Source organism: Elephas maximus, chromosome 13, assembly GCF_024166365.1.
Source record: "Elephas maximus indicus isolate mEleMax1 chromosome 13, mEleMax1 primary haplotype, whole genome shotgun sequence".
NCBI classification, from domain to species: domain Eukaryota; kingdom Metazoa; phylum Chordata; class Mammalia; order Proboscidea; family Elephantidae; genus Elephas; species Elephas maximus.
In genome coordinates, this window is record NC_064831.1 from 30,750,638 (window position 1) to 30,776,722 (window position 26,085).

Genomic DNA, 26,085 nt, shown 5'->3' on the forward strand with positions numbered 1-26,085 from the left:
ACCTGAAAAAACAAATGAAACAATTATATTTATGACAAGCTAGGAGCCCTGAACATCAAAGGCAAAGTTAGAAAACAGACTGAGCAGCAGGGGGAGGAAGAGATGGTTCAGAAGCAGAGAGGAGCTGCCGGACCTGAATCGCTGGGAGTCCTCAGGCACCATCCTCAGGAGCGACTGCGGCAGGCTGGTGGTAACATTTGGCCACAGTTTCCGCAGGGAGAAAGAGCCAACCGTACAGCTTACTCACACCTCCGGAACCAGAGAAGAACAGCACTTTCGGCAAAAGCTACGTGTTTGCATGTATTTTACCATGCCCCCAGCTCCCAAGACTCTCAATTTCCCTGGGCCCGAGATAGGTCCTGCTGCACACCCTGAGCCATTCTCCTGGCCTTGGAGAAGGAATAAATTCACAACAGGGGGAAAGGATAATCTGTCAGCTCCACTAACCCCGGGAGCTCAGGACAGAAGTGGCTCCCCTCCAGGTACAAATGGTCCATGAACTTTGAATGCCTTTCCCCCCGCATGAACCTGTGTGGGCCTCTTTCAAAGGTGAAAATAATCAAGCTAGCTCACTCAAAAAACCTATTTGGGCTTATCAAAACAAAACAAGAAGCTAGGATACAGTAAGCAAGTATAAACTAATACAATAACTTATAGATGGCTCCAGGACAACAGCCAATATCAAATCACATTAAGAAACAGACCATGATAGCTTCAACAAGCTCTCAAAACAAAAAATTTAGGGATCTACTGAATAAAGGTACCTTCCTGGAATTACAGGATGCAGAATACAAAAGGTTAATATACAGAACTCTTCAAGACATCACGAACAAGATCAGGAAGGAGATCACGCAATATATAGAACAAGCCAAGGAACACACAGATAAAGCAGTTGAAGACATTAAAAAAGGTTATTCGAGAACATAATGAAAAATTTAACAAGCTGCAAGAATCCACAGGGAGACAGCAATCAGAAATTCAGAACATTAACAATACAATTACAGAATTAGACAACTCAATACAAAGTCACAGGACCAGAATTGAGCAAGTGGAAGGCAGAACTGGTGAGACAGGAGATAAAACACTTGTTACCAATACATCTGAAGAAAAACAAGATAAAAGAATTTAAAGAAATGAAGAAACCCAAAGAATCATGTGGAACTCTATTGACAGAAATAACCTACGCGTTGACTGGAGTACCAGAACACGGAGGGATAAGAGAAAATACAAAGAGAATTGTTGAAGATTTGTTGACAGAAAACTTCCCCAACATTGCGAAAGATGAGAAGATACCTAGCCAAGATGCTCATCAAGCTCCACATAAAGTAGATCTTAAAAGAAAGTCACCAAGACATTATAATCAAACTAGCCAAAACCAAAAATAAAGAGAATTTTAAGAGCAGCTAGGGATAAATTAAAAGTCACCTACAAAGGACAGTCAATGAGAATAAGCTCGGACGACTTGGCAGAAACCATGCAGGCAAGAAGGCAAAGAACTGAAGGAAAAAAATTGCCACTCAAGAATCATATATCCAGCAAAAGTGTCTCTCAAATATGAAGTTGAAATTAGGATATTTCGAGATAAACAGAAGTTTAGGGAATTCATAAAAACCAAACCAAAACTATAAGAAATACTAAAAGGAGTTCTCTGGTTAGAAAATCAATAATATCAGAAATCAACCCAAGACTAGAGCACTGGACAGAGCAATCAGATGTCAACCCAGATAGGAAAATCACAAATATAAATCAAGATAAAGAAAAAATGCTCAAAACAGGGAAACAGCGATGTCATTACGTAAAAGAAGAAAACATTGAAACAATAAAGGACGAAGAAATGTAGTCATGGATCTTTCATATGGAGAGGAAGACAAGGCAATACAAAGAAATAAAAGACAGGTTTAAACTTAGAAAAATAGGGGTAAATATTAAGGTAACCACAAAGAAGACTATTCTACTCATCAAAATAAAATACAAGAAAACATAGAGACTCAGCAGAAACAAAATCAACTACAACGAATAAGAGGAAAAGACAAAATATAAAGACAAACTATTCAGCACAAAAAATTAAGTCAGAAAAAGAAACTGTCAACAACATACAAAAAAAGGCATCAAAATGACAGCACTGAACTCATACCTATTCATAATTATGCTGAATGTAAACAACCTAAATGCACCAATAAAGAGACAGTGGCAGGATGGCTAAAAAAACACCATCCGTCTGTATGCTCCCTACAAGAGACACACCTTAGAGAAACAAATAAACTAAAATTCAAAGGATGAAAAAAAAAAAATACACCAAGCAAACAACAATGAAAAAAGAGCAGGAGTGGCAATATTAATTTCTGACAAAATAGACTTTAAAGCTAAATCCACCACAAAGGATAAGGACACTATATAATGATTAAAGGGACAATATACCAGGAGGATATAACATATTAAATACTTATACACCCAATGACAGGGCTACAAGGTACACAAAATAAATTCTAACATCATTGAAAAGTGACATACACAGCACCACAATTATAGTAGGAGACAAACACACCACTTTCGGTGAAGGACAGGACATCCAAAAAGAAGCTCAATAAAGACATGGAAGATCTAAATGCCACAATCAACCAACTTGATCTCACAGACATATACTTGACCTCACAGACACTCTACCCAAGCGCAGCCAAGTATACTTTCTTTTCTAGTGCACGTGGAACATTCTCTAGAACAGACCACATATTGGGTCATAAAGCAAGTCACAGCAGAACACAAAGCATCAAAATATTACAAAGCATCTTCTCTGACCATAAGGCCATGAAAGTAGAAATCAATAACAGAAAAAGCAGGGAAAAGAAATCAAATCAAACACTTGGAAACTGAACAATACCTAGCTCAAAAAAGACGGATATAGAAAACATCAAGAATGGAATAAAGAAATTCACAGAATCCGATGAGCAGAACCTTTGGGACACAGTCAAAGTAGTGCTCAGAGGTCAATTTATATCAATAAATGCACAAATCCAAAATGGAGAAAGGGCCAAAATCAAAGAATTATCCCTACAACTTGAACAAATAGAAAGAGAGCAACAAAAGAAACCCTCAGGCACCAGAAGAAAACAAATAATAAAAATTAGAGCAGAACTAAATGAAACAGAGAACAGAAAAACAATTGAAAGAGTAAGACCAAAAGCTGATTCTTTGAAAACATTTAACGAAATTGATAAAGCACTGGCCAAACTGCCAAAAGAAAAACAGGAGAAGAAGCAAATAACCTGAATAAGAAATAAGGTGGGCGATATTAAAACAGACCCAACTGAAATTATATCATATCATATCAGATTACTATCAAAAACTGTACTCCAACGAATTTGAAAACCTAGAATAAATGGATGAATTCCTAGAAACACACTACCCACCTAAACTAATACAAACAGAGGTAGAACAACTAAACAGACCCATAACAAAAGGAGAGATTGAAAAGGTAATCAAAAAACTCCCAATAAAAAAAAGCCCTGGCCCAGACGGCTTCACTGCAGAGTTCTACCCAACTTTTACAGAAGCGTTAACACCAATACTACTAAAGGTATTTCAGAGCATAGAAAAGGACGGGATACTTCGAAACTCATTCAATGAAACTAGCATATCCCTAATACCAAAACCAGGTAAAGAAACAAAAAAAAGAAAATTACAGACCTAAATCCCTCATGAACTTAGATGCAAAAACCCTCAACAAAATTCTAGCCAACAGAATTCAACAACATATCAAAAAAAAAAAAAAATTCACCATGACTAAGTGGGATTCATACCAGGTATGCAGGGATGGCTCAACATTAGAAAAACAATCAATGTAATCCATCATATAAATAAAACAAAAGACAAGAACGGCATGATCTTATCAATTGATGCAGAAAAGGCATTTGACAAAGTTCAACACCCAGTCATGATAAAAACTCTCAAGAAAATAGGAATAGAAGGAAAATTCTTCGACATAATAAAGGGCATTTATATAAAGCCAACAGTCAACATCATCCTAAATGGAGAGTCTGAAAGCATTCCCCTTGAGCTTGGCAGCCAGACAAGGATACCCTTTATCATCACTCTTATTCAACATTGTGCTGGAGGTTCTAGCCAGAGCAATTAGGCTAGATAAAGAAACAAAGGGCATCCAAATTGGTAAGAAAGAAGTAAAATTATCTCTATTTGCAGATGACATGATCTTATACATAGAAAACCCTAAAGAATCCTCAAGAAAACTACTGAAACTAAGAGTTCAGCAGAGTATTGGGATACAAGATAAACATACAAAAATCAGTTGGATTCCTCTACAAAACAAAAAGAACACTGAAGAGGTAATCACCAAATCAATGCCATTTACAGTACGCCCCCAAGAAGATAAAATACTTAGGAGTAAATCTTACCAGAGATGTAAAAGGCCTATACACGGAAAACTACAAGACACTGCCAAGAAACCAAAAGAGATCTACATAAGTGGAAAAACATACCTTGCTCATAGAAGACTTAACAACGTAAAAATATCTATTCTACCAAAAGTGATCTATAGATACAATGCAATCCGATCCAAATTCCAATGACATTCTTTAATGAGATGGAGAAACAAATCACCAACTTCATATGAAAGGGAAAGAGGCCCTGGATAAGTAAGGCATTACTGAAAAAGAAGAACAAAGTGGGAGGCCTTGCTTTACCTGATTTTAGAACCTATTATACCACCACAGTAGTCAGAACAGCCTGGTACTGGTACAGTAACAGATACATAGACCAATGGAACAGAATTGAGAATTCAGATGTAAATCCATCCACATGTGAGCAGTTGATATTTGATAAAGGCCCAAATCAGTTAAATGGGGAAAAGACAGTCTCTTTACAAATGGTGCTGATACCCACCTGCAAAAAAAATGTAACAAGACCCATACCTCACACCATGCACAAAAACTAACTCAAAATGGATCACAGACCTAAATATAAAATATAAAATATAAAATGATAAAGATCATGGAAGAAAAAATAGGGACAATGTTAGGAGCCCTAGTACATAGCATAAACAATATACAAACTATTACTAACAATGCAGAAGAGAAACTAGATAACTGGGAGCTCCTAAAAATCAAACACCTATGCTCATCCAAAGACTTCACCAAAAGACTAAAAAGACTACCTACAAACTGGGAAAAGGTTTTTAGCTGTAACATTTCCAATCAGCATCTGATCTCTAAAATCTACATGATATTGTAAAAACTCAACTACAAAAAGGTAAATAACCCAATGGGCAAAGGATATGAACAGCCACTTCACTAAAGAAGACATTCAGGCAGCTAACAGGTACACGAGGAAAAGCTCACTATCATTAGCCATTAGAGAAATGCAAATCAAAACTACAGTGAGATTCCATCTCACTCCAACAAGGCTGGCATTAATCCAAAAAACATAAAATAAACGCTGGAGAGGTTGTGGAGAGACTGGAACACTTACACACTGCTGGTGGGAATGTAAAATGGTACAACCACTTTGGAAATCAATTTGGCACTTCCTTAAAAAAACTAGAAATAGAACTACCATATGATGCAGCAATCCCACTCCTTGGAATATATCCTAGAGAAATAAGAGCTTTTACGCAAACAGATGTATGCACACCCATGTTCACTGCAGCACTGTTTACAATAGCAAAAAAGATGGAAGCAACCAAGGTGCCCATCAACAGATGAATCGATAAATTATGGTATATTCACAGAATGGAATACTATGCATCAATAAAGAACAATGATGAATTCGTGGGACAGTTCATAATATGGTAGAGTCTGGAAGGCAATATGCTGCAAAAGCACAAATATTTTATGAGACCACTATTAAAAGAACTCGAGAAATAGTTTAAACAGAGAAGAAAATATTCTTTGATGGTTACAAGATGGGGAGGGAGGAAGGGAGATGGGTTTTCACTAATTAGATAGTAGATAACTACTTCAGGTGAAGGGAAAGACAACCCACAATAGAGGCGAGGTCAGCACAACTGGACTAAACCAAAAGAAGAGAAGTTTCCTGAATAAACTGAATACTTCAAAGGCCAGTGTAGCAGGGGCGGGGGTTTGGGGACCATGGTTTCAGGAGACATCTAAGTCAACTGACATAATAAAAGCTATTAAGAAAACATCCTGCATCCCACTTTCGAGAGTGGCATCTGGAGTCTTAAACATTAGCAAGCAGCTGTCTAAGATGCCTCAATTGGTCTCAACCCACCTGGACCAAAGAAGAATGAAAGACACCAAGAGCCCAAGAGACAGAAATGGCCACATAAACCAGAGACTACATCAGCTTGAGACCGGAAGAACTAGATGGTGCCTGGCTACAACCAATGACTGCCCTGACAAGGAACACAACAGAGAACCTCTGAAGGAGCAGGAGTGCAGTGGGAAGCAGACCTCAAATTCTCATAAAAAGACCAGAGGTAATGGTCTGACTGAGACTAGAAGGACCCCGGAGGTATGGTTCCCAGACCTTCTGTTAGCCCGAGAGAGGAACCATTCCCAAAGCCAACTCTTCCGACCGGGATTGGACTGGACTATGGGATAGAATATGATACTGGTGAAGAGTGAGCTTCTTGGATCAAGTAGACACATGAGACTATGTGGGCAGCTCCTGTCTGGAGAGGAGATGAAAGGGCAGAGGGGGTCAGAAGCTTGCCGAATGGACACGAAAATAGAGTGGAGGGAAGGGGTGTGCTGTCTCATTACAGGGGGAGCAACTAGAAGTATACAGCAAGGTATGTATAAATTTTTGTATGAGAGACTGACTTGATTTGTAATCTTTCACTTAAAGCACAATAAAAATTTAGAAAAAAAAGAATGGCAGAGGATGAAATGCAATCATGAGGAAAAAATCTCTCTGTTCCTTAGATCCAGTGTTCCTTATTCTACATCTTTTAAAACAGCAACAGAGGCATTTCTGGTTTTCTAAGTCAGACATTACCCAAGTGTGGTATATCTCTTTTTTTTTTTTTTTTTTTGCCTGCCCAATCACAGCCCCTTCCAATGCTAGAGAAAGTCTTCTCATTATGGGGCTTGGAGCCTGCTTCTTATTATTAAACAGAGGCTCAAAATGCCAGATAATCAAGCAAAAAATATTTTGAACAGATTGCTTGGATTCAACTCCTGGTCCCTCCACTTACTTAGCTGTGTAACCTTAGGCAAGTTCCTAATCCTCTCTTTCCTCATCTTAAAAAGGATGATAATAATAGTAGTACCTAACTCATAGCATTGTTGTAAGGATAAAATAAGAAACATATAAAGTACTTACAAAAGTGCTTGGCATATATTACGTGCTATTATCAGTTATGCTAGTATTGTTTCCCAGCCTCTAGAGCACAGGCATATAACTGGTTGTTGTTAGTTGCCCTCAAATCAATTCAGACTCATGGTGACCCCATGTGTGCAGAGTAGAACTACCCCAGAGGATTTTCAAAGCTGTGACCTTTCAGAAGCAGATCACCAGGCCTGTCTTCCGAGGTGTCTCTGGGTCAGTTTGAACTGCCAACCCTTCAGCTAGCAGTTGACCAGTGCAGTGTAATCAATAACTGATTGATTACTTTTGGTGGCCTTTCTAGCCATGGTCTTCTAACTCCATACCAGGTGATTGGGAGAGATTGTGTTATAGGTTAATTCAAGGGGATTGATCAGTTTTGCCTTAAGAGAGTCAATTCCAGAGCAGAGAGGAGCCCACCACCACCAAGGAAGGAGAAGCCAGCAGAAGAGACCCAGCAGCAGAGACCTGACTGCAGGAGATGGCACAGTGGGCTTTCCAGCCCACAGGGACAGAGAGCCGAGTGCCTCTGGGCAGAGACTGAGGGCCAGAGAGAAGCGTGCCTGCAAGCATGCTTGGGGAGAGGCTGTCCAGATGGAAAAACATTCCTGAGTGTTCTTGAGCCTGAATTATAACTGTTACTTCCCTGATAAACCCCATAATTGTGAGTATGGTCTGTCAGTTCTCTGTGGCCATTGCGATGCATTATCGAACCCAGGAGAGAGTGCTATGGTACAGATGGAGGAGAAAGGAAGCATGTCTGATCTCCACCTCATAGGAATCAGCCTTTGGCTGTTGATTTTGGTTCTCCTTCTCCCTTGTGGGCTTGTAGGAGGTCAGACACTGCCCCCATGCTGTTTTTACAAGCACTTAACCATTCATGCCACCCAGAGACTCTGTGACATGTAACTTACACTTTTGACAAATCAAAAGCATTTGCCTCAACTTAGAATCAGAAATTAGTGTTAAGGAGGGATGTCAAGGGACCTACTCTGGGGGGAGGGGGAAGTAACTGTAGCAAGATCAAACTCCTGGGTCTACAGCGGCCATGACAAGTGGCAGCATGCACTTACCAGAGCTAGCAGTGTTGGCAGTGCAAGCCACCACATCTGGTGCTTGGCCGTGGCAACAACGGTACCCTCACTGGATCAGTACTGAACCATGATTTTGGGCAATATTCTTAGATGTGTAGCCTGGATCCAACCCTTCTAACAATTTCTCTAAGCTACCTCATATCCTCTTAGGACATCCCTTTTCTGTTTAAATCAGCTGGAGCTGGTTTTTCCTGCATGTAGCATACAAAAAATTAAAAAAAATAACAAACCAAACCCAGTGCCACTGAGTCAACGGCGACTCATAGAACTGACCTATAGGGTTTCCAAGGCTGTAAATCTTTACAGAAACAGACTGCCACATCTTTCTCCTGCAAAACAGCTAGTGGACTTGAACTGCTGACCTTCTGGTTAGCAGATGAGCGCTTTAACCACTGTCCCACCAGAGCTTCTTAGCTTGCAGTGTAAGATGCTGATATATATTCCCAGTTTGATCCAGAGTTTGAGAAAAGGTACATAGAGCAGCTTTACTCATAAAACTAGAAAACAAATGCCTATTGACATGTTAATGAATAAACAGACTAAATGGTCTTCCAATAGCTTTATGTTTTTTAGTATCAGGTTGCAGTGCAATAAATTACTTAATATGGCCCTCTAAACCACGCAAGTCTTGTAACTCCCACACAGTGACTGGGTGGCACTATGCAAATAAGGTGCTTGTGGCCCAATAAGGGGATCGGACAGCTTGCTAACAATGCAAATAAGGTGCCAGGAACCCTTGTAGGGGTAGAACCATGCAAATAAGGTGTATGGAACCCTAACAAGGGGATTGGTCAGTTTTGCCATTCTGCTAGGCTTAAAATGAGCCATCCCAGAGGCAGAAAGGGGGAACCTCACTACCACCAAGAAAGAAGAGTCAGGACTGGAGCGTGTCTTTTGGACCCTAGGGTCACTGTGCTGAGAACTTTTTAGGCCCAGGAGACAGAGAGCTGTGACATCAGAGACAGCAAGAAGAGGTGGCAGAGATACAGCAGCAGCAGAACCAGGAGATGGGCACGAGATAACGCAGAGGGCTTCCCAGTCCATTAAGAGAGGTGGCTACAGTGGACTTGCCAACCCACAGGGCATCAGGGGGCTGAGAGAAGCCCTGCATGGCTGAGAGAAGCTGAGAGAGCTGTCTTGCACTGAAGAAGGGAGACTTTGCCTACGTGCTTCTTGATCCTGACCCTGATACCAAGTTGTAGCCTGTTCTTCTTGTTTCTGAATTATAACCTGTTACTTCCCTAATAAATCCCATAATCGCTGAGTATTTTCTGTGAATTCTGCATGGCGACTGCAATGCATTATCAAACCCAGCAGAGAGACAGCTGGTGTCAGAGTTGCTAAAAAGGTTGGGGGGTGGAGGTATGTTTGACCTCCACTTCATAGGAATCACCCATGGATTGCTGATAGTGATTCTCTCTCCATCCCCTCCTCAAGTTAGAGGAGGTCAGGTGCCCCATGCTGTCATTTTTACACAGGTGATAACTGTGAAATGGCCTAGCAACTTTTCAGAATATTAGAATGCTATGAAACTTGTTTGGCAGCTTCATGGTTCCCTATTCTAATACTAACAATAATCACTAAAAAGCTGACCTTTATCGAGTGTTTACTACATTACTTCTGTGCTAAGAACATTACATGAATTATTTCATTTAACCCTTACAATTGACTTGTGAGGTAAATATGATTTCCCCGTTTTACAGATGAGAAGACCAAGTCCCAGGAATACTAAGGAATTTAAACTGGCATATTTATAATATATCCTCTTGCAAATGGAACCCTATTACAATAAGAGCTAACACCTGAGTATTTACCATGTGTCAGGCATCCTTCTAGGTGATTTTCACATATTAACTAATTTATTCCTAATTTCTTCACGTGCATTATCTCATTTAACCTCACAATAGCTCTCTAACCTAGGTACCATTATTATTCCTGTTTTACAGGGAAGAAAATAGAGAGATTAATAAATTTGCTTAATGCCATGTAGCTAGCAAGCAATGAAACTGGGCTTAAAATCTGGCAGTCTAGCTTCAGAGTCCTCATTTTTAACCACTACATTACACTGCCTCTCTAAGAGGTGCCTAAAATACATCAATGGACCATGCAACCAAGATACATATATATATATATATATATATATATATATATATATATATATATAAAACACCTATATGGGTTAAACTCATTGCTTTCTTCATGCTGACAACTTACACTGCTGTTTCTTCCATTCTATTTCTACATCATGATGCACAGTTAAAGAGTAGCAGCTACTTCAATATCTTAATTTACTCCGACCTTCCCTTTCAACAATTCAAGACTGAAACATCAGCCTCCAATTATATCATTATCTCTGTCTTCTGTCCCCACCTGAACTCGAGAGACAATTTCATCTGGAAATCTCCTATACCTGGCAGTGGACAGACGCAGAATAAAACTATGACACCTGGGACTCAGGGGCTCCATGAGACTAAGCCCATTCTTGAAAATGGCATCAACTACCAGAAAAAGTACATGTGCTATCACTGACCCTGATCACCCAGTGGTTTTTCATCAGTGGCAAGTTTGCCCTTCAGGGAACATTTAACAATGTCTAGAGCCATTTCTGGTTGTTACAACTGGGGGTGATGTGCTATTGGTATCTTGAAAATAGAAGCTAGGGATGCTACTACACGTCCTACATTGCACAGAACAGTTCCTCACAAAGTTCCATCCAAAAATGCCCATAGTGTATGGCTGAGAAACTCTGTAAACAGCCTGATGCTATAAATTGCCTTGTACACTAGCAGGCCCCATTGGTCTTAATGTTTATTCACTTAAATGTCATAATGTGACCCATTTTAAAGCATGAGACCAACTGCACTGGAAGAGAATACCTCCCCTAAACCCCCCTTTGGTGGACGACATACTTAGACTATCCATCACTCCAGCAAACTTTCTCTGCACTACAACAGCTATAAATGGCTCATAAAACTATTTGCAGTCTGACCCCTACCTACCTTTCCAGTTGCTTCTCATACCATACTTACCCCCACTCTCTCCATACTAGCTAATTAGACAACCAAATGTCCATTAACTTCATCTTCACCCTCCTTCCTGTCAATTCAATTCCTAGTCTACAGCCTTTTCTGTAGCTGCCCAAGACCTCGGACTAAAAGAAAACAGCTCATGTAATTTTTTCTAGCACTATTTAGGTTTTTCAAAATCTTGAAATTAACATAACAAAAAGCTTTATATTTGACAGTTCCTCATTTATAGGTGAAGACTCTATGGAAAATAAAAGATGTATTATTTACACAGGCTTATCCAAAGTCTAAAAAACTATCTTAATAATGCAAAAAAGAGGCATGGAAACAAGTTTCTTCCTATTACCAATATATTACATTATTTATGGAAAAAATTTCTAAATGCTTAGAAACTTTCTATAAGGAATGTAAAAGAACATGTCTCACCCTTAATTAAACTTGTGGAACTATATAAGGCATAATATCTTCTAAAAACACATATTTAACAATGTTCTTTAATCCAGTTTACCACTGATCGACCAAAACTAAACGGTATTACAATAGGCTTAAAGCTTTTCCAGTTGTTTCTTAAACCTATTTAAAAAAAAGTTATCTGAAAATGCATTAAATTGTACTGTGAAAAATTTCCAATACTCAGCTCACTGGCCACATATGTTCAGTAGGTATTTTGTTCTGTTATCAAGTAGTTATATTTTCTTTTAATTTAAAGGACTAAATTCTTGGTTTAAGCCAATTCTAGGCAAAAGAGCTGTGAGTAAATTAAACAGTACATAAAAAGAAAAGAAAGAAGTTGCAAATATTCAACTCTGTTCTGGTTATGGCTCCAGACAATGAAAGCTGCAGTGCTTAGTGGACTAATTATGTGTGTCAACAGACACGCATTTTGTTCCAATATCAAAAAGCACAAATGCTTTCTGTGTCAAGTGAAATTATTTAGATTTTTGTTTGCCTACAAAAACAGAAAGCAATTCCATTAAACTCATAATTCAAATAGTCTTTGAAACTGCCTTCTGTATTAGCAAACTTATGACCTTTTAAAAATGGTGAGTGTATCTAGTATCGTTATTGTTGTTAGCTGCTGTTGAGTGGCCCCCAACTCATGGGAAGGACATGCACAACGGAATGAAAAGCTGCCTGGTCCTGACCATCCCATGATCAGTTGTGGATAGGAATCACTGTGACCCATAGGGTTTCCACTGGCAGATTTTCTGGAGTGGAAAAGCCTGGCAACGCACCAGCTCCAATGACGGAGGGTGGTGGCTCTGCATGAGGTGCGCTGGCTGGAAATCTAACCCTCGTTCCCTGGATGGAAGGCAAGAATGCTACCACTGAACCACCACTGCCTCGTTGTTAGCTGCCATGGAATCAGGCCCTGACTCACGGCAATCCCATCCCCAATGGAAAGAAACACTGCCCTGTACTGCACCATCCCCAGGATTGGGTATAGGTTCTTCAGCATCACAGCAACACTCAGGCATCCACTGGCAGAGAGGTGATGGCTGTGCATGAGGTGTGTGAGGTGTCTGACCAGAAATCAAACCCAGGTCTCTCACATGGAAGATGAGAATTCTACCACTGAACCATCACTATTTTTGGTTTTATCATTGCTTTAAAAAGGGTTAATTCATCACCATTCAAAAGTGATGTGGCAGGAAAACTAACCTAGGTATCTGGAGACATGAATTTACAGACCAGTTCTGTTCCTTATTATGACTTTATAGAAGTTACTTTACTTTCCTAAGTTTCGATTTCCTCATATATAACACAAGACTATTATCTTCACCTATATACAGCTATTTTGAGAATCAAGTGTGAAAAAACTGCTTAGAAAACTAAAAAGCATCCAAAGACTTCACCAAAAGAGTAAAAAGATTACCTACAGACTGGGAAAAAGCTTTTAGCTATGAAATTCCCAGTAAGCGCCTGATCTCTTAAATCTACAAGATACTGCAAAAACTCAACTACAAAAAGACACAGTTAAAAAATGGGCAAAAGATATGAACAGATGCTTCACTAAAGAGGACATTCAGGTAGCTAACAGATACATGAGGAAATGCTCACTTATCATTAGCCATCAGAGAAATGCAAATCAAAACTACAATGAGATTCTATCTCACTCCAACAAGGCTGGCATTAACCCAAAAAACACAAAATACTAAATGTTGGAGAGGTTGTAGAGAGACTGGAACACTTATACACTGCTTGTGGGAATGTAAAATGGTACAACCACTTTGGAAATTGATTTGGCGCTTCCTTAAAAAGCTAAAGCTAGAAATAGAAGTACCATACGATCCAGCAATCCCACTCCTTGGAATATATCCTAGGAAAATAAGAGCCTTTACACAAACAGATACATGCACAGCCATGTTCACTGCAGCACTGTTTACAATAGCAAAAAGATGGAAGCAACCAAGGTGCCCATCAACAGATGAATGGATAAATAAATTATGGTGTAGTCACACAATGGAATACTACACATTGATAAAGAACAGTGATGAATCTGTGAAACATTTCATAACATGGAGGAATCTGGAAGGCATTATGCTGAGTGAAATTAGTTGCAAAAGGACAAATATTGTATAAGACCAGTATTTTAAGAACTCGAGAAATAGTTTAAACAGAGAAGAAAATATTCTTTGATGGTTATGGGGGGGGGGAAGGTGGGAGAGGGTTATTCACTAATCAGACAGTAGATAAGAACTATTTTAGGTGAAGGGAAAGACAACATGCAATACAGGAGAGGTCAGCACAACTGGATTAAACCAAAAGAAAAGAAGTTTCCTGAATAAACTGAATGCTTCAAAGGCCAGCATAGCAGGGGCGGGGGCTTGGGGACCATGGTTTCAGGGGACATCTAAGTCAATTGGCATAATAAAATCTATTAAGAAAACATTGTGCATCCCACTTTCGAGAATGGGGTCTGGGGTCTTAAACGTTAGCAAGAGGCCATCTAAGATGCATCAATTGGTCTCAACCCATCTGGACCAAAGGAGAATGAAGAACACCAAGGACACAAGGTAATTATGAGTCCAAGAGACAGAAGGGCCACATAAACCAGAGACTACACCAGTATGAGACCAGAAGAACTAGATGGTGCCCAGCTACAACCAAACACTGCCCTGACAGGGAACACAACAGAGAACCCCTGAGGGAGCAGGAAAGCAGTGGGATGCAGACCCCAAATTCTCGTAAAAAGACCAGACTTAATGGTCTGACTGAGACTAGAAGGACTCCGGTAGTCATGGCCCCCAGACCTTCTGTTAGCCCAAGACAGGAACCATTCCCAAAGCCAACTCTTCAGATGGGGATTGTACTGGACCATGGTATGGAGAGGGATGCTGGTGAGGAGTGAGCTTCTTGGATCAGATGGTCACTTGAGACTATGTTGGCATCTCCTGTCTGGAGGGGAAATGAGAGGGTAGAGGGGGTTAGAAGCTGGCGGAATAGACACGAAAAGAGAGAGTGGAGGGAAGGAACGGGCTGTCTCATTAGGGAGAGAGTAATTGGGAGTATTTAGCAAGGTGTATATAAGTTTTTGTGTGAGAGACTGACTTGATTTGTAAACTTTCACTTAAAGCACAATAAAAAAAAAAAACTAAAAAGCACTATATAAAGATATTATCATTATAGCACACTGATTTCAGTACAAGACCAATAGGACAAGTATCGGAGTAGTTCTGTCATCACGAGTATCTACCAGCAGAGCTATTCCTCCTAACTTTATCACCACAGGTAGCCTAACTACTCTTTTCTAAAACAGACCACAATTAAGACAGTTAAAATATGAATATAAATGTTAATGTTTACAGATTTGTTTTTCTTTATTCTACCTATCTTGGCAAGTTCATGTCTTTATAGGCAGATGACTGTCAAACCTTATAAAAAGTTGGACGAAGCAAATGTGGCAAAATGACATAATTATTGAATCTCGATGGTGGATATATGAGAACTTACTATTTTATCTTTTTGTGCATATGTTACAAATTTTTCTTAATAAATACCTTAATCTATTAGTATCAACCACTGATTTGTCTTATATTTTCAACCACCTGCTATCTGAATACTAACATTTCAAATCTTCCCCAAACTTATTATTGTGGTGAAAATATACACACCAAAACATGTGCCAACACAACTTCTACATTTACAATTCAACGACAATGTTTATAATTTTCATGTTGTGCCACCACTATCACTATCCTTTTCCAAAATATCCCAACACCACTGACATAAACTCAATACCTCCCAAACAAACACTCCTCTTCCCTCCCATGCAATTAATTATCTTTGGCTTCTATATTTTGCTTATTTTATATAAGTGAGATCATCGAGCATTTGTCCTTTTATGACTGACTTATTCCACTCAGCTTAATGTTTTCTAGGTTCATCCATGTTGTGGCATGCATCAGAACTTCATTTCTCTTTACAGCTGGATAATATTCCATGGTATGTATATAGTACATTTTGTTTATCCATTCGTTTATGGACATTTCGCTTGTTTCCACCTTTGGGTTATCATGAAAAGTGCTACAATGGACACCGGTATACAATCCCCGAAATTTTTCATCTTCTGCTGTTATTCTCATTTCTGTCAAGCCGTTCTTAGCTGCTAGTTACCTGTCTAACTACATTTCCTCCCACTTTTTCCTCGCTGATACTCAGCTCCAGCCACTTCACTGTTTCTCAAACACACAAATCTTATTGTTGATCTTGCTGTTCCCACTTCCTGGAAGGTTCTTACTCCCAGATTTTCAGATGACTTCACAGATTTTCAGTCATTCACATGTCTCCTTCCCTCATTTCATTCAGGTTTCTGCTCAAACATCATCTTCTTAGAAGGATGTTACCATGCTTTATAGTACTAGTTACTACCTTACATCATACTACAAAATAACTTATGTGTGTGTTCAACATATTTATGTCTCCCTCCCCAATCTGTCTACAAAATAAAAGCCAACTCCTTAGTCTAACATTCAAAATCCTTCCATGACCCAAAGTATCCTTTCCACCAACTTATGCTTCTTCAGACACCTTAAGTTGAGCTTACTCATTCTTCCTGTACATGTTTCTCAATTTCCTTTCTCTATGTCTTTGCTCAAGCAATGATCATCGTGATAAGCTCAAATTCTGTCATGCCATAAAACCCAGTTTAAGTCCCACCTTCACTGATATTCCTGCTTAGACTCCACTGAACTGAGAGTTCTTTAGGGGTACCACTCTTAAGGCATTATACTACACTGATTTTACTTACACAAAATTTTCTCTATTAATCAACACGCACCTTTAGGACAGAATATGTACCTAATTCATTTTTTAGCTTTCCGAGTTCCTTACACAAAAAAACAAAAATATGTGTATATTCTTTTCTCTGATATGGGATACATATTAGTGTTAATATCTTGAAGGGCAGATGGAAAGGAAGAATTTAGGCTATAATCTTAACATATGCTAATGAATACCTAACACAACTACTTTTCTTTCTTTGTTGTTAAAAATACACCTTATTTGCTTGGTTTTCCAATTTTCTTGCTTCTACCTTTAATTTTTTCTTTTTTTTTTTTTTCAGTTTAGTTCGTTAAATTCACCCATCTTTTCAACTTTCACCTGGGTTAAAAATCACACCTCTATTTCTTACTAGTTATGTTAACCCTTCCAGGTCTCAGTTGCAAAACACATAAAATAGGGGGAAAAAAAACCCCAACGCGAACAGTTATTATAGCAATAAGTTAAAAAGTAAACTCTTAGTACAATGCCTGGCACATAACAGGCTCTCAGTGAATGGGGCCTATTAAGACATTCGTTTCTTCTAAAGATGAAGAAGCATCTGTTTAAACACATTTCAAGGTATAAAGTGCAAATATTAAAAATATAAAGAACAAAACCCACCTTTATCTCCTTTAATAACGACTGGACCATACAAAGCAAAAAAAAAAAAAAAAGTTTTCCTTTTTTTTTTTTTAATTTGAAAGGTAAAAAACACAAACTGATATCATTAAAAATGTAGAACAAGGAAGAAATTTGAATAATCAGTTACTTGGCAGTAATTTGCATCATCATCCAGACTATAGTTTCTAGTTTAGCATCGATTAGACTGACATTCACATAGAGGAAACTCATAGAGGTAAGCCACAAACAATGTATTTACGGTCACTGTGATGGTTAGGGTTGTCTATCAACTTGCCAGGTGGTCTGGCAGTTACCTAATAACATAGTTTGGCAGTTATGCAATGATGTAGTTATTCTCCATGATGTGATCAGCCAATCAGTTGTAATGGGAGTTTCTTCAGGGGTGCAGTCTACATTCTATATATATACAGACATTCAGGCAAATCTCAATTGCTTGGTCTGGTCCCTGTATCCAGCACGTCACATATCTGACCTCCAGTTCTTGAGACTTGTGCTAGCTGCCTGCTGATCTTGGGATTCATCAGCCTAAGCAGACTGGAAGCCAGCGGCCTGCCATCTTAACCTGCTGCTCTTGGGATTCGTCGGTCTCTGCAGCTTGTGAGCCAGCAGCCTGCCATTTTACCTGCCAATCTTGGATTCATCCGGATCCGCAGTCTGCAAACCAGCAGCCTGCCGTCTGACCTGACGATCTTGGACTCAGTAACACCTGCAGCTACAATGAGTCAAGAGAAGCCTCCAGCCTGACAATTCACCCATGGACTTGGGACCTGCCAGCTACAACTGCATAAGCCATTTCCTTGAAATAGATCTCCATGTATATATGTGTATATACATACATTGTTGAGTGCCATCGAGTCAATTCTGACTCACAGCGGCCCTACAGGACAGAGTAGAACTACCCCTTACGGTTTCCAAGGCATGCCTGGTAGATTTAAACTGCCAACCTTTTGGTTAGCAGCGTGAGCTCTTAACCACTGTGCCACCAGGGCTCCTATACACATACACATATATACATATACAAACATGTATATGTACACGCTTCACTTATTTTGCTTCTCTAGAGAACTTAGCCTAAAACACTGGTACCAAGAGTGGGTCTAAAGAAACAAAATCATAAGGATGAGTTTTCTGAACTGGTTCTCAAGTCTGACTAGTCTTAAAGGCACTGATAACTTTGCCTCCAGTAGTAAAAAGGATACTATTATTACATGTCAGCAGGTGGCAGTATTAACACCCAAAGTATCACTACCAATAGATACAGTATTGGTGAGAAGTGAGATTCTGGGTGATCACGTGTTTGATACATTTCTACAGTTTTGTCAGAATGAAGAGTATAGGAAATATGGTTGGTCCTACTTTCCACAGGCAAAGTGGCAAAAGAAAGAGATGAGCTCAGGGCTTCAGAGTCACAGTTCAAGCACCACATAAAAGACCTCAGAGTTGCCACTTGTGCCCTGAAAGAAAGCCTTATAGTAACACAGCTGGTATTGCTGAAAACCCAACTCAGAGTCTTACTGTAAGAGTGATTTACAATGCCAACTGAATTCTCAGCCTGGAATGTGGTCTTAAGTTAAAGTGAGGGCACTGATTGGAAAGATTGAAGACTCCGAAATTTGGAATGCAGACATGGGCAGATGATCAGGAAGCTGGGGACACAGAGCCCCTTAATTTCCATTGAATCACTTCTGCCAACAGAACATCCCTCTCTGTCCCATCTGAAGAGATTACTCCATCTTTGCTAAGTCACCCTCCCCAGTAAAACCATTATCCCTTCCACCCCCATCTGATAAGATTAACCAGGCTGTGCCAGAAGAGTCATGACTGAGATATCACTTGGGATGGTGCCTGGGTTATCACCTGAGGTAGATGCCTTATAAGACATTGCTCAACGTTCCCAGGACCAACACCCTCTACCCATTTTGGCTTATGGACCTATAACTAAAGTCCCAGCAGGCCCCAAAAAGTGAAGTATAAAGTGTGACCCAGGAAGAGGTACACTACACTCCAAAAGAACTGCTTGACTTTTCTAATATGTACAAACAGAAACCTGGGGAATATATGTAGGAATGGCTATTAAGGGTGTAGGATAACAGCACAAGGAACATAAAGTTGGGTCAGTCTGAGTTTGGTGATATGATCCCACTAAGCACAGATTCTGCATTCAATGCTTCAGCTTGAGAAGTTGGGAAAGAATCTAATAGGGTATTTGGTTGGTTCAGTGAAGCATGGATTACATGGTGGCCTACACTAAATCAAGCTGAAGTACCAGACCTGCCTTAGTATACTGTAGAAGAAAGTATCCAAAGACTTAGGGAAACTGGCATGCTAGAATGGATTTATCAGGTTACACCCACAGACCCACATATAGAGTGCCCAGAGGACACACCTTTTGCCACAATGGTGAGGAACGAATTTGTAAAGGGAACCCCAGCATCCTTGAAGACTGTTGTGATTGCTATTTTATGTAAGTCAGATTTGACGGTGGGAACTGCCCTAACTGAAGTAAGACACCTAACCACAATGGGGCTTATTGGACCCTGTGGTGGTAATGGTTAAGTGTCACCACTCAAAAAAGACAAGGTGGGCATGATTACAGTAATCAACAGTGGAGTCAAAGCAGTAATCAGAATAGTCTGACTCATATGGACTAATGACGGTGGCTACTTAGTCATGGTGGCCTTAGAAGTGAAAGAGACGGGAAACCTACTAAATATTTACTTGATGCATACAAGTGGAAGAATTCTAGGTCAGCAGTCCAACTCAAATCGCCATAATAGAGTCAAGGCCCCTTAATCAATTCCCATGGTTGAGTGAGCTTGCAGACCCACAATCCCTCGAATGAAGGGGAGGTTACGTCCCCTTGAGGAAGAGCCCCAATACACTGCCAAAAATTTATACTGTTAATCTTTCTTCCAGCCTTCCCCAGAGAGATCTGCATTCTTATATGCGAGTGACTGTTCACTGGGGAAAAGGAAATAATCAGACTTTTCAGTGAGTACTGCACATTGGCTCTGAACTAATTCCAGGGGACCCAAAACATCACTGTGACCACCACCAGTTGGAGTGGGGGTATATGGAGGTCAGGTTATTAAAGGACTCTTAGCTCAGGTTCACCTCACAGTGGGTCCCAGAACCCATCCTGTAGTGATTTCCCTGGTTCCAGATGCATAATTGGAATAGATATACCCAGAAACTGGCAGAAACCCCAAGGTGGATCTCCGTCAAGTGGAATAAGGGCTATTACGGTACGAAAAGCCAGGTGGAAGCCATTAGAACTGCCCCTACCTAGGAAAATATTAAACCAAAAGCAATACTGCATTCCTAGAGAGGGATTGCAGAGATTACTGCCACCATTAAGGACTTGAAGGATGCAGGGGTGGTGATTCCCACCACATCCCCTTTCAACTCACCTATTTGGCCTGTGCAAACAGCAGACAGATTTTGGACAATGCCAGTGGATTAATGTAAACTTAATCAGGTGGTGATTCCAACCGTAGCTGCTGTTCCAGATGTGGATTCACTACTTGATCCCATTGATACATCTCCTGGTACCTGGGGTACAGGGCTATTTATCTGGCTAATGCCTTTTTCTCGATTCAGGCATTGAAGGAACACCAGAAGCAGTATGCCTTCAGCTGGCAAGGCCACTAATACACCTTTGCTGTCCTACCTCAGCAGTATATCAACTCTCCAGCCCTATATCATAATTTAGTGCACAAGGACCTTGATTGCCTTTCCCTTCCACAAGATGTCACACTGGTCCATTACATTGATGGCATTATGCTGACGGGTCCTACAAAGGAAGAAATGTCCATGAATCTGAACTTAATGGTAAAACATCTGCATACTAGAGGGTGAGAAATTGTTGTTGTTGTTGTTGTTGTTGTTAGGTGTCATCAAGTCAGTTCCAACTCATATCGACCCCATGCACAATAGAATGATCCTGCGCCATCCTTACAATAGTTGTTATGCTTGAGCTCATTATTGCAGCCACTGCGTCAATCCCCTCGCTGAGGGTCTTCCTCTTTTCTACTGACCCTGTGCTTTCTCAAGCCTGGTGTACCTCTTCAGGGACTGATCCCTCCTGAAAACATGTCCAAATTATATAAGACGCAGTCTCGCCATCCTTACTTCTAAGGAGCATTCTGGTTGTATTTCTCTAAGACAGATTTGTTCGTTCTTTTAGCAGTCCACAGTATATTCAATATTCTTCACCAACACCACAATTCAAAGATGTCAATTCTACTTCAGTCTTTCTTATTCATTGTCCAGCTTTCACATGCATATGATGCGACTGAAAATACCATGGCTTCGGTCAGGCGCACCTTAGTCTTCAGGGTGACATCTTTGCTCTTCAACATTTTGAAGAGGTCCTTTGCAGCAGACTTACCCAATGCAATGCGTCTTTTGATTTCCTGACTGCTGCTTCCATGGCTGTTGATTGTGGATCCAAGTAAAATGAAATCCTTGACAACTTCAATCTTTTCTCCATTTATCATGATGTTGCTCACTGGTCCAGTTGTGAAGATTTTTGTTTTCTTTATGTTTTTTGTCCAATCCATACGGAAGGCTGTGGTCTTTGATCTTCATTAGTGCTTCAAGTCCTGTCACTTTCAGCAAGCAAGGTTGTGTCATCTGCATAACGTGGACTGTTAATGAGTCTTCCTCCAATCCTGATGCCCCGTTCTTCTTCATATAGTCCAGCTTCTCGAATTATTTGGTCAGCATACAGATTGAATAGGTATGGTGAAAGAATACAACCCTGACGCCCACCTTTCCTGTCTTGAAACCAATCAGTATCCCCTTGAGCTGTACTCTTCATCTATGTAAAGGTTCCTCATGAACACAATTTAGTGTTCTGGAATTTCCATTCTTCGCACCGTTATCCATAATTTGTTACGATCCACACAGTCGAATGCCTTTGCATAGTCAATAAAACACAAGTAAACATCCTTCTGGTATTCTCTGCTTTCAGCCAGGATTCATCTGACATCAGCAATGATATCCCTGGTTCCATGTCCTCTTCTGAAACCAGCCTGAATGTCTGGCAGTTCCCTGTTGATATACTGCTGCAGCCGTTTTTGAATGATCTTCAGCAAAATTTTGCTTGCGTGTGATATTAATGATATTGTTCTACAATTTCCAAATTCGGTTGGATCACCTTTTGTGGAAATAGGCATAAATATGGATCTCTTCCAGTCAGTTGGCCAGGAAGCTATCTTCCATATTTCTTCACATAGACGAGTGAGCACCTCCGCGCTGCATCTGTTTATTGAAACATCTCAGTTGATATCCCATCAATTCTTGGAGCCTAGTTTTTTCGCCAATGCCTTCAGAGCAGCTTGGACTTCTTCCTTCAGTACCATCAGTTCCTGATCATATGCTACCTCTTGAAATGGTTGAATATCGACTAATTCTTTTTGGTATAATGACTCTGTGTATTCCTTCCATATTCTTTTCATGCTTCCTGCATCTTTTACTATTTTCCCCATGGAATCCTTCACTATTGCAACTCGAGGCTTGAATTTTTTCTTCCATTCTTTCAGCCTGAGAAACGCTGAGCATGTTCTTCCCTTTTGGTTTTCCATCTCCAGTTCTTTGCACATGTCATTATAATACTTTACTTTGTCTTCTCGAGCCACCCTTAGAAATCTTTTGTTCAGTTCTTTTATCATTTTTTCCTTTTACTTTATCTGCTTGATGTTCATGAGCAAGTTTCAGAATTTCCTCTGACATCACCTTGGTCTTTTCTTTCCTTCCTGTCTTTTCAATGACCTCTTGCTTTCATCATTTATGATGTCCTTGATGCCATTCCACAACTCATCTCGTCTTCGGTCACTAGTGTTCAATGTGTCAAATCTGTTTTTCAGATGGTCTCTAAATTCAGGTGGGATATACTCAAGGTCGTATTTTGGCTCTCGTGGACTTGCTCTGATTTTCTTCAGTTTCAGCTTGAACTTGCATAGGAGCAATCGAGTCTGTTCCACAGTCAGTCCCTGGCCTTGTTCTGACTGATGATACTGAGCTTTTTCATCATCTCTTTCCACAGATGTAGTCAGTTTGATTTCTATGTGTTCCATCTGGCGAGGACCATGTGTATAGTCACCATTTATGTTGGTGAAAGAAGCTATCTGCAACGGAGAAGTTGTTGGTGTTGCAAAATTCTGTCATTCGATCTCCGGCATTGTTTCTGTCACCAAGACCTTATTTTCCAACTACTGATCCTTCTTTGTTTCCAACTTTTGCATTCCAATTGCCAGTAATTATCAATGCATCTTGACTGCAAGTTCGATCAATTTCAGACTGCAGCAGCTGATACAAATCTTCTATTTCTCCATCTTTGGCCCTAGTGGTTGGTGCATAAATTTGAATAACAGTCATATTAACTGATCTTCCTCGTAGGTGTGTGGGTATTATCCTATCACTGACAGTGTGGTACTTCAGGATAGATCTTGAAATGTTCTTTTTGATGATGAATGCAACACCATTCCTCTTCAAGCTGTCATTCCCAGCATAGTAGGCTATATAATTGTCTGATTCAAAACGGCCAATACTCAGCTCACTAATGCCTAGGATATCGATATTTATGCATTCCATTTCATTTTTGACAATTTCCAATTTCCCTAGATTCATACTTCGTACATGCCAGGTTCCAATTATTACTGGATGTTTGCTGCTGTTTCTTCTCATTTTCAGTCGCACCACATCAGCAAACGAAAGTCCCAAAAGCTTTACTCCACCCATGTCATTAAGGTCGACTCTACCTTGAGAAGGCAGCTCTTCCTGAGTCATCTTTTGAGTGCCTTCCAACCTGGGGGGCTCATCTTCCAGCACTATTATCAGACAATGTTCCGCTGCTATTCATAAGGTTTTCACCGGCTAATGCTTATCAGAAGTAGACTGCCAGGTCCTTCTTCCTAGTCTGTCTTAGTCTGGAAGCTCAGTTGAAACCTGTCCTCAACGGGTAACCGTGCTGTTATATGAATACCGGTGGCATAGCTTCCAGCATCACAGCAACACACAAGCCACCACAGTATGACAAACTGACAGGCAGCCTTAAGCACTACATATATGAGAGGTATTACTAGTATTAGTCATTCAACAAAATACTATTGTTGTTGTTGCTAGTTGCCATTGAGTCAATTTTGACTCATGGCAACCCCACATGTGCAGAGTAGAACTGCTCAATAAGGTTTTCAAGGTCGTGACCTTTCAGAAGCAGATCTCCAGACCTGTCTCCCAAGGCTCCTTTGGGTGGGTTCAAACCACCAACCTTTACGGTTAGTAACTGATTGTACCACCAGGGTTGATTTTAATTCAATATAAAATTATTTACTATCTTTCTTCTTATTCTAATGAGTCAGAATAGTGGTTCTTACATAGTATATATTAGAACATTCAAACCGGAAAAAATATACATGGCTTGAGATCCCTCACTGCAGATGTAGATTCAATGGGTCTGAGATGAAGTATGGAACTCAGTACTTTCTTGAAAGCTCTATGCTTGGATTCTGATGCACCCAAAGTAGAGAAAGCAAATGAGAGTTGGATGAGTTCAAATATGAGTGTATTACCACTGTTACTTCAACAGAAACCTTTAGCCATTGTCATATTTCATATTTAAACAAGTAGAAGTTTTAAATACAAAAAGCTGACCCACAACTCATGTTGATTTTTATGTGGCAAGTAAGCTATCCTCTAAATTCCAGAAGGCTCAAAGGCAAATGATAACTTAATTAGCATTATGAAAAAAACTCTCTCTCCTCTCCCAACCACCTTTTCCTATGTATACATGTGGTGAAGAGTTTATTTAGAATGCCACGTGTTTAGAAGAACTAAGTCAAAACTGAGAAAGTCTTTGATTGCGATAGACTGATTTAAAAAACCATATAAATACTACCCAATCACCTCAGAATTAGACTCGATATCTTCTGTGGCTGGTTTAGATGCATCAAGAGTTGTGGTATCATTGCTGCAGTCAGACATACCTAAAAGTAAAATGTGTTAAGCACACATTAAATAATTTAGTTAAAAGAGCTGTATCACCTCACCAATATTGTTACAAATATTCTACAATATAAATGACTTACATGTAAATCAAAATTGGCTTTTACAAAACTATCTACAATCTTAAGTATCTAATGATTACAACAGTTAAACAACTATAACAAAAGGAAATTCAGGAAAAGTACTTACACAGAATGTGAAAATGCACACTTCAAATTAAAAACAAGTTGTGGAGGTGGGGCAAGGATGGCGGAATAGACAGATGCTTCCAGCAATCTCTCTTATAACAAAGACCCAAAAAACCAAGTGAAACGATTATATTTATGACAAGCTAGGAGCCCTGAACATCAAAAGCAAACTGAGGGGCAGGGGAAGACACGGTTCACAAACAGAGAGGAGTTACCAGACCTGAATAGCAGGGAGCCCTCAGGCACCATTCCCGGGAGCGGCTGTGGCGGGCTGTTACTAGCGTTTGGCCGCAGTTTCCACAGGGAGAAACAGCCAGCCACACAGCCTGCTCACACCTCCAGAACCAGAGAAGAACGGCGCTCTCAGCAAAAGTTAAGTACTTGCGTATATTTTACCGCGCACCACCCCACCCCCAGCCGACTTCAGTGGCTGTTGATTTCCCTAGGCCTGAGGTAGGCCCATCTGAGTGCCCTGGGCAATGCTCCTGGACTTGGAGAAGGAATAAATTCACAACAAAGGAAAAAGTTAATTTGCCAGCTCCACCAACCTGGGGAGCTCAG

At 40.0% G+C, this 26,085-nt stretch overlaps 1 protein-coding gene across 2 annotated transcripts in view; it reads right to left on the reverse strand.

Moving 5' to 3' along the window:
• The window catches only part of ARFIP1 (ADP ribosylation factor interacting protein 1), a 204,194-nt gene that overhangs the window by 149,223 nt on the left and 28,886 nt on the right, over positions 1-26,085 (reverse strand). Inside the window, exon 2 of one of the 2 annotated variants that reach the window (XM_049852760.1) lies at positions 25,238-25,317. The exons of the other annotated variant lie outside the window; for it this stretch is intronic. Within the exon in view, the coding sequence (XP_049708717.1) occupies positions 25,238-25,315 (78 nt within the window). The 5' untranslated portion in view covers positions 25,316-25,317. The remainder of the gene's footprint in view (positions 1-25,237; positions 25,318-26,085) is intronic. 2 annotated transcript variants of the gene reach the window in all.